At 38.0% G+C, this 14,008-nt stretch overlaps 1 protein-coding gene across 3 annotated transcripts in view; it reads right to left on the reverse strand.

Annotated features, from left to right (window-relative positions):
- LOC126365988 (sodium/hydrogen exchanger 2-like) overlaps positions 1-14,008 on the reverse strand; it is a 457,436-nt gene that overhangs the window by 61,112 nt on the left and 382,316 nt on the right. For all 3 annotated transcript variants that reach the window (XM_050008801.1, XM_050008803.1, XM_050008802.1), the window contains one exon: positions 6,197-6,286. In XM_050008801.1, coding sequence (XP_049864758.1) covers positions 6,197-6,286 — 90 coding nt within the window. The remainder of the gene's footprint in view (positions 1-6,196; positions 6,287-14,008) is intronic.

Consider the following 14,008-nt stretch of genomic DNA (forward strand, 5'->3'; position numbering starts at 1 on the left):
TGTGGTAGCTGATCACAAGGTGGACAATGTATGTGGGACAGTCTCCTTCCATGTATTTTGGATTTATGATTCATGAAACAGAACATATCATGCAATCTGAAGAGCATTGCACCACTTTAAAGAGTCTCTGTGATAGATATGCTCAATCCTTCTCACCTGTACTGGAAAAGACAACTGATTTTGAAGCTCATGTCTTTCTTTGATAGCTACCCCTGTTTTTTTCAAAGCTCACCCCATGGCCCCAAAACAGAGCTGGATTCATTTACTCACGAAGATTTGTTAACACCTATTCCCCATAGTGAATCAGCCACTCCCTTGGTAACAGTAGAAGAACCCATTGGCACCTTGAGACTTTGTGGTGATTTCAAAGTAACAGTTAATGTACAGGCTGAAATGGAAACTTATCCCTTAGCATCTGTGGATGAACTCTCTGCAAATTTTTTTAGACCACAGAACTTAATTCAGTAAAACTAATCTTGCATAAGCATATTTTATAATTCACTTGGATGCAGCATCAAAGACTTATCTCATACTCAGTTTGCCATACGGCCTTTACCATTATAATTGTTTACCTTTTGGAATTTCTGCAGTCCCTACCATATTTCAGATTTTTATGAATCACATATTATCAGGTGTGTCATATACCATGACAACATTCAGATCACAGGAGTGACTCCATCATCACAATTTCAAGTTTTGTTCTAGAGCATGATGGAAAAAGAGTCAAATACAGTGTTCACAAGTGTTCCTTCATGCAACCATCATTGACATATTCGGGGTTCAAACCTTCAGCACACTGACTTGCATTAATGAAGGACTATGTCTCAGCCATCATATGTAAGGAAATGATGGTTAACACCATATTATTTGTCCTCTGTGGTCTTCTAATACCTTATAGGACCCCGGTTTGTAAACCACAGTGCAACAGAGTGGCTTCAAAAGCACCCATCACTGCACCCTCTTGGACATTGGAATGGAGCTGCTCAACACACCTCTTTTTTCCACAAAGTACTGAAGAAGTCAATACAATACAATTTAAAAGTGAGTATATTTAAATTCAGTATTATAATGATACTGCTTTCCATATTCACTCAAAAAGTTAAAACTGATAAAAAATGCTTTTGTTTATGAAATATTAATTGACTGTATTTCTTGGTTAAGAAATGTCAGTTGTAGCAAGAATCTGTTTGTTGGTCAGTTATGAATAGCATGTAATATGGAGTCTGTCTGTGTTGGTTGGTCTGTGGTGAAAGAATGTTAAATCTGCAAACTATGTTGTAAAGTTACAGAGTATGTTACCCACTGTCAAATCTAGTTTGATGTGTTCATTAAAAAGCTGATGTGAAGAAAGTAATCTGCATCATAATATTATTTCAACATATGTATTTCCAAGTAACCACCCAACTATGTCTCACATGAAGGAGAATCTACCATCTAGACAAACATCCAAACAAACAAAAATTTTAATGAGGACAAAGTTAAGTAGAAGTAATAAACTTTGATTATTCCACTTGCATGCAAATGCATACAAAGTCAGTAGTTTGTGGAGTTTCCTAATATCTTTATGACTACAGTTATTGTAGTCAACAGAGCAAGGGCTGTGTTAGAACTTGGTGTTTCAATGTCTGGGATATAAACAAACATAGATATGTTGTGAAATGATATGTATGTTGCAAGGCATCAAGGAAAAAAGGAAAACTGTTAACTGAAATAAAAAGGAAGTTTTCCAAACAAAGAATGATAATTATTACAGACACTAAATACACTGGCCTAACCAAGAAAATCAGTGCAACACTTAAGTTAAGTAGTGATTACTATTCTCTCTTGTTTCTCTTGTTTGTGTGTAGAACAAAAAACTAAAAATTTAGGCAAAATCCAGAGGTGAGGAATGCTCAAAGGTTATGGAATCAAAATTATGACAAAGTGTTTAAAGCAACAGAAAAATCACTTGATGTATCTACACTACATCTTCACAAAAAATCTCAAATTTTGGACAAGATATAAAAACAATAATTACAGAAATTTGGGAAATTACAAATAGAGCTGTAATTGTAGCACCAACAGGCATAGCTATATAATACAGCATTTAATGTTGAAGGTGATTTAGTAAATTTGTAAGCTGTGAATAACAATTTTGAAAGTCTCCTTGGGTTTGCTGCCAGACACTAAAACCAACTTGATGTGATATTTCAGAGATCCAATTATTCACCATCTTCAGGAGAATGCTGCTGCTACTGAGTCCTGCTGAAAACTGATACCAAGGTTGCAGATCGTCTTCCTATATAGGTGTTCATACCATACATGGCACATGTGCCGCCCATCATAGTTGCTGCCCTCCAAGAGAGGGCAGGTGGCACCACCTTTAATAGAACATAGCAGCAACAATATGTTACACTCAAAGACTATTTTCACACTTGGACTGGCTACATAGAAGAATGTTTTGTTTTGATGCAGGCTACTAGAGAGTTCCACACCCTGCCAAACTAATTTCAATTATGTCTTTATAAACACTGTCCCAGAAACTGAAAGTGTTGGCAACTATCACTGTCTTGTCAAATTTCATTCTGTCCCCCTTGTTTAAGTGATGTTCTGCTACAACCAGTGTTTCCAGGTATTGTATGATGGCGATGTGCTATGCATCTGTCCTGAACTGTGTGAATCAAATGGCTGATGTAAGCCTTCCCACACAGACTTGAACATTTATCATCTTTCACAGAGCCAAGTAGTGCCCTAATCTTAGAAGGTGGACAGAACACACTCTTAATGTTAAAAGTCCTAAACATTATTACAGTCGTAAATGATACGCTCCCAGCATAAGGGAGGAAGGCCACAGATCAGTGCTCCTTTTGTTTACTTCCAGAGACAGTCCAGACACCATAGCCCAATGAATCTGCTTCTCAGAGTATCCATTTTCCTTGAAAACAACCATCAAACTTGCAAGTTCTTGTGTTAAACTGTCCTTGTCAGATATGGCCTTTACTCTGTGTACCAGAGTCCTAAGGATACCAATGAATGGGTATGGAAGATGGCAAGTCTTGGCCTGCAGATACCTATCGGTGTGTGTTGGCTTTCGATGAACACTATGTCCCAGACTACCATTTTGTTTTTTGTAAAAGATGACATCCAAAAATGGAAGCACCCCATCACATTCAACATCCATGGTAAATTTAATTCTGGGATGAAGACAGTTGAAGTGGTCCAAAAATCAATTGAGGGTATCATGTGCATGAGGCCAGATGATAAAGACATCATCTAGTACCTCCAGAAGCATGTTGGTTGCAAGGTTGAAGTTCTCAGTGCTGTATCCTCAAAGACCTCCATAAATAAATTGGTGATTACAGATGATAAAGGACTACCCATACTCACTCCATCATTCTGTTTGAAAATGTTGCCATTAGATGAAAAACACATGGATGTCATACACAAATGACAAAACTTCACCAACTCTTCATCTAGTTTTTCACTAATCACTCAAGGACTCTTCCAGTGGGACTGTGTAAATAGATATACCACATCAAAACTCACTAGCAAATCTGAAGAATCCAGCCTCTAAGGTTTTGACAGTTGCATAAAATCCATTTAATTGGAGATATAGTATTCACACTTGCCAATATATGGGCTGAAAACAGATGTTAAATTCTTCACTAGGTTATGAGTAGATTCGTGAGACTCGGCTACAGCAGCATTCGCCTGAAGATGGTGAACAGTCAGATCACTGAAGTATTGAATCAAGATGGTTTTAGGATCCAGCAGCAAACCTAAAGAGACTTTCATGATTTATTCTGCCAGGAAAGACTATGAAGTTGCATGTGAATGACAATATTATGGAAGGTACTCATCTTTTGAATAAAGTAGACAGTTTTTACAAAAATCCCATAGATGATTCCATTACTGAGACAAACTGTTTTGCTGTTTTGGAAAACAAACTTTCAGCATTAGATGCAGGGAGTCTTGTAGAACATAAATTTAGTTTCTGTGAAACATTAAAGCTTGATTGTCAGGAGTACCTAAATGTATTTTGGCTTGCAAAAAAATTTTAAGGATAAACTTTCACCATTATTTAAAACAACAGTAAGCTAATATTGAAATGGAATATTCAACTTATTGTTTTTGATGGGCAACAATGCTGAAGAATCTTTCTTTTTGTTTTTCATTAAGTACTATAGAAAAACTGTTGTGGCAAGTAGCAGGCATAGGTCCTTTGCAACGGTATATAAAAACCCAAGTGCTTGTAGCCAAGTGTATGTAGGAACTACAAAAAGAAGCATTAACACTCCCCTCAAGGAACATAAGAGCAATGGTTGCCTGGGCAAGATGGATAAATCAGCAGCAGCAGATCGTGCACTAGGACCAGGGAGCCACAAAATTGATTTTTCTAACTCTGTGGTTTTAGCAAGATCTAATGTTAGGATGTACAGAGAGGCCATAGAAATTCAAAACCACAAAAAGAATTTCAACAAAAATGAAGAAGAACTGAAATTAAACATGTTGCAGGTCCTAGTACTAAATAAAAGAAATAGCACCAACTCTACCCCTGTGCAAGCTCCATACTATATGTCAGCATGACCCTGCAGTATTAGGGAGTTGTCTTATGATGTCACAGACTGTTTGTTGCACAGGTAAACATAAACAGCTCAATATTATGAGAAGGAAAGTTACTACTCATGATATAGCGAAGATGCTGAATCGCAGACAGGCACAACAAAAAGACCTTCACTATGAAAGCTTTTGGCTTTTGGCCTTTGTCAACAATAGACACACACACACACACACACACACACACACACACACACACTCACACAAACGCAACTCGCACCAATGAGTGAAGTCTCAGGCCTAAGACAGCAATCGTGTGTGCGAGCTGTGTTTGCTTGAGGGGGTGTGTATATGTACATTTGTCAATTGTTTTGAAGGCCAGTGGCTGAATACTTTAATTATGAAAGTCTTTTTGTTGTGCTTATTTGTGACTCAGCATCTCTGCTGTATGGTGAGTAGCAACTTTCCTTCTAATAATATTTTTACATTCCGTACTGGATTTTCCATTGTTTCAGAAACAGTTCAGGTTCCTGAGCTTATTTTGAGTCTGTAACTGATTTCTGAGTTGGCGAAGCCTCTGATGAAGTCTCCAGCAGTGGAATACAAAACATTAGGCAGAAAATTATGCCTTGGACTGCAACCGTATGTCCATAAATCAGATATCAAAAATACTGCACATACCTGCCATGAGAGCCTACATTATATGATTACAAATGAGTTTATAACTCTGATCAGAAATTGTTTGCCTGATGAATTACACAATGAAATAATAATTTATTGGAAGAGAATGAGTCTTTTTTTAAAATCTTCTGTTGTCTACATTGCAAAATTTATATGAACTTCTTAGAAGAGAAAGAAAACATAACAATCTTACCATCTTACTGGGTTTAGTGCACTTAGGTATTCTACATGAGCACATTTTCTTCGCCACATGTCTGCAGAGTCCATTGTGCACACAGCCTTCAGGTCTTTTGATATTTGATTACAAATGTTATATGAATACAACATAGAAAAATGTTAAACAATGGACGATCCAGGATGGAATGTAACATTACCAGAGAAGGAAAGTTGTTACTCACCATAAAGTGGATATGCTGAGTCGCAATAGGCACAACAAAAAGATACACACAAGTATAGCTTTCGGTCATTAAGGCCTCTGTCAGCAGTAGACACATACATACACACACACACACAACTTGCACACACGTGTGCAGTCTCAGAGAGCTGAAACTACACCAGATCTCTGAGACTGCAGATGTGTGTGCAAGTTGCATTGTGTGTGTGTGTGTGTGTGTGTGTGTGTGTGTGTGTGTGTGTGTGTGTGTGTGTGTGTGTGTCTACTGCTGACAGAGGCCTTAATGACCGAAAGCTATACTTGTGTGAATCTTTTTGTTGTGCCTATCACGACTCAGAATCTCCGCTATATGGTGAGTAGCAACTTTCCTTCTCTGGTATTGATACAAAAATATTATTTTGACAAGTACAAGGAAACAACATACAGCACCAAAAGTGATGGGAGAATCAATATCCAACATCAGTGAAGCTGAATTATTTATCAGTAGCTGCTGTGTATATTTGCAACCTAGACTATGCCACTTCATGGAAAAATTCTACCTTATATGTAATTTTTATATTTTTATAAGTTTCATTCTGTACTTACTGTATTATTAAGCTCCTCATTAAGAGATGATTGACCCATTTTTGAAAGTTTAATGTGAAGTAATTTCACCAGTGGCTTTATTGTGCTGCCCTGAAAAAAATTAAAATAAAAAAATAAAATAAATGCTACAACAGATTCTGAAACAAAAATCTAGCATGTACTGCATCCATGAGACTTTTAACAGAACCCTATAACTTTAATCTCTATTATGTGTTATGTGTTATTGAAAACTACACTGTTGCCATGTAATTGGAAGCCGGTGCATAGTGTAAACTGCCCTGAAAAACATACTTCAGTGTAAGAAATCACACCCTAAGTTGTTATAAAATTACCAAGTCTTTGTTTCAAAGTTTCCACTTTGCTCCAACCCAGATATCAATGGCCTGACAGGAACAATTCATTTGACAGAAGGCTTTTTAATAACACCATGCACAAAATCAGTTATTCCAACCTCCTCTGCCAGCCATAGGAATGAACCAAGAATGACCTTATACCCCAGACAAAAGGCAGTGTTTATTTTACAGAATGCCAAAAGCCACAAACATTTGTACCACACATCCTCAGTAGCTGCTGAGGCATCCTCATCAGTACTTGGAATGTGTCATCTAGATGCAGATACTGAGTGTACACTTCCATCAAGCTCTAAGGGTTATCAGTTATCTACAGACCATTCTCTTTTCATAATTTCTGAATCCTGATAATGGTTGTTGTTAGCTGTCCAGCAGATGAGGTGTTACACTGGATTAAAACAAGCTTCAGATTCCACTGCATATTCTTTGGCAGTGGGGGTAGATGTAAAACTCAGAGAACTTCCTTGACACTGTTTCCATTGTGAAGATCATCTAGTCCTGCCATGGACACACCGTTTACAGACAAACTGGATTTTTCTCAAAAAGAAGCAGTTTCTGTGGGTACCGTTAGTGCTTGTGATACGTCAAGTATATTTTTCAGGGTAATTCACCCTACACAGCCATTTGCAGCAGCCCCCTAGCTGCATGACAACAGTCAAGATAGTTTTCAACAGTGCAGAAATATGAGGCAGCTCATTATGCACCTAGAAATGCAATCTGCAATGTAACTACCTCCCAAGACATTGGTGGATTTATACACTAAATTTTTAGTAAATAAAGAAATTCACACAGAAACACAGGGTGATGAGATTAAAGTCTGTGCATAGTAGTAAATAAAATGAAATTCCACCACTCTGTATGTAGAAATATCCATTGGATAATGAACATGTTAAAAGAGCCATCTTTGGTCACTTAAACTTTAGTTCCATAAGACATCTATATTATGAGTCTCTTTGGCAAATGACTGACAAACTGCTTTTACTGGTACACAAAATGTGATAGAAAGTGTATTACGAATCACATAAGTATATACTAAAATCAGATAACATTATTAACAGATGCCAGATATTTGATCCAGAATTTGTAAAAAATGCTGATTTAATTTGAATTACTTCTTTAAAACAATATTATGAAAAGGATAGATTGCTACTCTCGGTAAAGATGGCACAGTGAGTTGCGAACAGGCACAATGAAAAGACTTTTACACGTTGAATTTGGACCAAGGACCAAGCCTTCTTCATGAAGGAAACACACACACACACACACACACACACACACACACACCTTGTGCAAGGTGCACATTCGTATGTGCATGTGTATGTGTCTCCTTTCTGGTGAAAGCTTTGGTTGAAAGCTCAATGTGTAATAGTCTTTTCATTGTGCATGTCTGCAACTCACAGTGTCATCTTTATGGTGAGTAGCAATCTATCCTTTTCATAATATTGGTGGTCTTCCACCCTGGACTTTAATTGTTTTTCTTCTTTACAACATTTACAAAGTTTCAAAAATTCCAATTTCATGCATCTTGTCTGTTTACCTTTTCTGGTTTCTAGTACATCTTCTGTTCTCAAGTAGCTAGTTTATTATTTGTTAATGTACATTCAGATTTGTTCTCAGAATTTTTCATCCTCTAGTAGAAAGTAGCACACATCTCACCAATATTCAAGAAAGGAAATAGGAGTAACCCATTGAATTATAGACCCATATCACTGACCTCAATTTGGATGTTGGAGCATATACTGTACTCAAACATTATGAATCATCTTGAAGAAAATGACTTATTGATACATGACCAACACAGATTCAGAAAATATTGTTCCTGTGCAACACAGAAAGCTCATTATTCTCATGAAGTAATAAGTGTTGTCAACAAGGGATCTCAGATCGATTCCATATTCCTAGATTTCCAGAAGGCTTTCGATACCATTCCTCACAAGCAAGTATTAATCAAATTGCATACATATGGAGTATCATCTCAACTGTGTGACTGGATTCGTGATTTCCTCTCAGAGAGGTCACAGTTCATAGTGATAAATGGTAAATCATCAAGTAGAACAGAAGTGATATCTGGCATTCCACAATGTATGTAGTGTCATGGCTCTCTGCTGTTTCTGATTTACATAAATGATCTCGGTCATAATCTGAACATCTCCCTTAAATTGTCTGTAGATGACGCTGTAATTTACCATCTAGTAAAATTGTCAGACGATCAATTCCAGTTACAAAATTATCTAGAGAGAATTTCCGTATGGTGTGAAAAGTGGCAATTGGCACTAAACAAAGAAAAATGCAAAGTCATCCACATGGGTACTAAAACAAATCCAATAACTTTTAGGTATACAATAAATCACACAAATCTAAGGGCTGTCTATTCAACTAATTACCTAGGAATTACAATTACAAGCAACTTAAATTGGAATGACCACATAGATAATGTTGTGGGGAAGGTGAAACAAAGACTGTGCTTTGTTGGTAGAACACTTAGAAGATGCAACAAACCTGCTAAAGAGACAGCCTACATTACACTTGTCTGTCCTCTGCTGGAATATTGCTGCATGGTATGGGATCCTTACCAGGAGGATTGACGGAGGACATAAAAAAAGTGCAAAGAAGGGCAGCTCATTTTGTGTTATCACACAATAGGGGTGAGAGTGTCACTGATATGATATGTGAGTTGGGTTGGCAGTCACTGAAACAAAGGTGGTTTTCTTTGTGGCAAGATCTATTTATGAAATTTCAATCACCAACTTTCTCTTCCGAATGCAAAAATATTTTGTTGACACCCACCTATGTAGGGAGAAATGACCATCATAATAAAATAAGAGAAATCAGAGCTTCAATGGAAAGATTTAGGTGTTCCTTTTCCCACAGGCCATTCAAGAGTGGAATGATAGGGTAGTAGTATGAAAATGGGTTGATAAACCCTCAGCCAGGCGTTTAAGTGTGAATTGCAGAGTAACCGTGTAGATGTAGATGTAGATGTTTTCCATCTTTCATTTTTGTCCTTTCTTTGCATAATTCATGCATAAACACAAGTGTGATACATATGATAATCTTTCCCCAAACCAGTTTATGAACTTCAGTCTGAATGCATATTATGTTTCGATATATATGGATGTTGCTTATATCTCATATTAGCAATGTAGGAAAAAGACAGGTTGCTTCTTCCCAGGCAGAGCCTTCATCAGTAAAAGAGAAACGGAGAACATAACATTCATACACACATGACTGTCAACTCTGGCAGCTCAGATCAGAATGCAACTATCATGTGGGATGGCAGTAGCAATCTGGAGATGGCAGGGAAGATATATGCTGATTATCTCACCAAACTTTCATAGACAGGCACTAACCCCTAGAACTAGTTCAAAGACTGATCTCCTGTGCCATTTCCCCTCACACCCCCAGTCCTCACACCACCCCTAAGAACCAGCCTCAAAGGAGTGTCCCATTTGTCACTTCATTACCAACTACCAACTATCAAAGGTTGTTGTTGTTGTGGTCTTCAGTCCTGAGACTGGTTTGATGCAGCTCTCCATGCTACTCTGTCCTGTGCAAGGTTCTTCATCTCCCAGTACCTACTGCAACCTACATCCTTCTGAATCTGCTTAGTGTATTCATCTCTTGGTCTCCCTCTACAATTTTTACCCTCTGTGCTGCCCTCCAGTGCTAAATTTGTGATCCCTTGATGCCTCAAAACATGTCCTACCAACCGATCCCTTCTTCTAATCAAGTTGTTGCACAAACTTCTCTTCTCCCCAATCCTATTCAATACCTCCTCATTAGTTATGTGATCTATCCACCTTATCTTCAGCATTCTTCCGTAACACGACATTTTGAAAGCTTCTATTCTCTTCTTGTCCAAACTATTTATCGTCCATGTTTCACTTCCATACATGGCTACACTCCATACAAATACTTTCAGAAATGACTCACTGATACATAAATCTATACTTGATGTTAACAAATTTCTCTTCTTCAGAAATGTTTTCCTTGCCATTGCCAGTCTACATTTTATATCCTCTCTACTTCGACCATCTTCAGTTATTTTACTTCCTAACTAGCAAAACTCCTTTACTACTTTAAGTGTCTCATTTCCTAAACTAATTCCCTCAGCATCACCCAATTTAATTTGACTACATTCCATTATCCTCGTTTTGCTTTTGTTGATGTTCATCTTATATCCTCCTTTCAAGACACTGTCCATTCCGTTCAAGTGCTCTTCCAGGTCCTTTGCTGTCTCTGACAGAATTGCAATGTCATCGGCGAACCTCAAAGTTTTTACTTCTTCTCCATGAATTTTAATACTCTGCTCACTGCTTGCTCAATATACAGACTGAATAAGATCGGGGAGAGGCTACAACCCTGTCTCACTCCTTTCCCAACCACTGCTTTCCTTTCATGCCCCTCGGCTCTTATGACTGCCATCTGGTTTCTGTACAAATTGTAAATAGCCTTTCGCTTCCTGTACTTTGCCCCTGCCACCTTCAGAATTTGAAAGAGAGTATTCCAGTCAACACTGTCAAAAGCTTTCTCCAAGTCTACAAATGCTAGAAATGTAGATTTCCCTTTTCTTAATCTTTCTTCTACGATAAGTCGTAAGGTCAGTATTGCCTCACGTGTTCCAACATTTCTATGGAATCCAAACTGATCCTCCCCGAGGTCCGCATCTACCAGATTTTCCATTCGTCTGTAAAGAATTTGTGTTAGTATTTTGCAGCTGTGACTTATTAAACTGATAGTTCGGTAATTTTCACATCTGTCAACACCTGCTTTCTTTGGGATTGGAATTATTATATTCTTCTTGAAGTCTGAGGGTATTTCGCCTGTCTCATACATCTTGCTCACCAGCTGGTAGAGTTTTGACATGACTGGCTCTCCCAAGGCCGTCAGTAGTTCCAATGGAATGTTGTCTACTCCAGGGGCCTTGTTTTGACTCAGGTCTTTCAGTGCTCTGTCAAACTCTTCACGCAGTATCGTATCTCCCATTTCATCTTCATCTACATCCTCTTCCCTTTCAATAATATTGTCCTCAAGTACATCGCCCTTGTATAAACCCTCTATATACTCCTTCCACCTTTCTTCTTTCCCTTCTTTGCTTAGAACTGGGTTGCCATCTGAGCTCTTGATATTCATACAACTGGTTCTCTTCTCTCCAAAGGTCTCTTTAATTTTTTTGTAGGCAGTATCTATCTTACCCCTAGTGAGATAAGCTTCTATATCCTTACATTTGTCCTCTAGCCATCCCTGCTTAGCCGTTTTGCACTTCCTGTCGATCTCATTTTTGGGACATTTGTATTCCTTTTTGCCTGCTTCATTTACTGTGTTTTTATATTTTCTCCTTTCATCAATTAAATTCAATATTTCTTCTGTTACCCAAGGATTTCTAGCAGCCCTCGTTTTTTTACCTACTTTATCCTCTGCTGCCTTCACTACTTCATCCCTCAGAGCTACCCATTCTTCTTCTACTGTATTTCTTTCCCCCATTCTTGTCAGATGTTGCCTTATGCTCTCCCTGAAACTCTGTACAACCTCTGGTTTAGTCAGTTTATCCAGATCTCATCTCCTTAAATTGTCACCTTTTTGCATTATCTTCAGTTTTAATCTACAGTTCATAACCAATAGATTGTGGTCAGAGTTCACATCTGCCCCTGGAAATGTCCTACAATTTATAACCTGATTCCTAAATCTCTGTCTTTCCATTATATAATCTGATTTCTGCTTATAACTTTCAACTCTATCAGTTCAAGCCCAGGGTCCTTTACCTCTGACCATACTCCATCATCTCTGAAAGTTTGTAATATCATCATGGAATCTCTCTGTAAACTGTTTTTATATAAGGGTAGCAAACTTGAGGACAATACTACAGAAAGAGAAGAGGAGGTAGGTGAAGAAGAGATGGATGAAATGAGTGTACCTTTCCAATGTACAAAACAGGTTTTGAACTAAATTTGTGGCCCCACACATTCTGGACCTAAAATGACTATTCATTAGGTAACAGACAGATGCCACTGGCTGAGAGTACAATGTTATTGTCATTTGTGGGCTAAAATCTGGTTGCCTTCTCAGTCAGTGAAAGTAATTGTCCATATTCATTAGCCTCTCAGTTCCTTTTGAGAAGTGATGTGCCATATGTCTCAAGTATCCTCTGGGCAATGATTCAAATATATTCTTAAGGCTACTGACAGCTCTATGTGCTGATTGAAATGGACATTTCTCCGGAGACAGTTGCACTAAATGGATTTTAAGGTTTGGGTGCCAAACAGATGTAACAGTGGATCAAGATCAACAATTCAGGTCTTTTTAGTTCAGTGAACTAGCTACTTTATGGGAGTTCACTCATCATTGTTCCATCAGCTACCATCCAACAAACAACAGCATGATGGAGTGCTGTCCAAGACACTCAGGTCAGTGTTAATAAATCACAAGTCTTCCTGGTTGTTTGCCTTGCAACTGGTGTTATTTACTATGTGGACTGCATTCAAAACTGACCTCTGTGCTTCAGCAGCAGAAATGTTGTAGGATGAAACCTTGAGATTCCCATCAAACTTTTTTCCCCAAGCAACAAGAAGGCTACACTGAAGAACCTCACTCAGTCACGCTACAAATAAGGAACTGTATTTCAAATTACCAAACTCCAACAGTGCATGACTATGTAAAGCCACTCTTTAGGCATGAAGACCGTGCTCAATATACCCATACCATGCTATGCATGGATCTCGTTTAAGTACCTTTGCAACCACATTAAGCCTGTGTGATGACAGTCTAATGGTATCTTTGGTTATGTTTAATGACTTCATTTGAGTCATCTCTCTGGTTTTCTCCTGAGTTTTTGTTCCCTGATTTTTGCACTTATTGTGGTAATAAAATGTACAGGACTTATAACATCTTTACCCAATTGTCAATTATAGTACCCACAACATAATTACAAAAAGTTACTAAAGAAAAATAATAAAATTTCAGTACAGCTTAATTGTTGGGTATTGTCTAAAAGTTGTACAATACATAATAGAAATGAGAAAACCATAAACATTGTAGGAAAGTTCTTGTAGAATGTTAATCTTTAGGATTAAAGGAGACCATTCACCAAAACTGAAAGCCTTGAATTGCTGATAGGTGCACACAAAAGAATGAAAACTGCAATCTTTTAATGTTATTCTTTGACAAACTAGAGTAAAATATAATACACACACATGCACATCCTCATATGCATGCCTGAATACACATGTGTATGCTCCTATGTCATACGCATAGACTGACAGTGCCACCGCTATTTCTCAGCAGGTGAAGTGGTTGTGGCGGGATTAGTGTCAGGTGACGTAGGTAGAGGGAGAGGAAGACGGGAGGCAAGGAGAGGAACTGGAGTTAGGTGGCTAGTAGGTTGGATGGAGGTGACTAGTTTGCTGTCCAGGAATGTGGGAGGGAGGGGTGGCAGATATATGGACTGGCACTACACAGATGGGAA

The sequence above is a fragment of the Schistocerca gregaria genome, chromosome 4 (genome assembly GCF_023897955.1).
Source record: "Schistocerca gregaria isolate iqSchGreg1 chromosome 4, iqSchGreg1.2, whole genome shotgun sequence".
Lineage (NCBI taxonomy): Eukaryota > Metazoa > Arthropoda > Insecta > Orthoptera > Acrididae > Schistocerca > Schistocerca gregaria.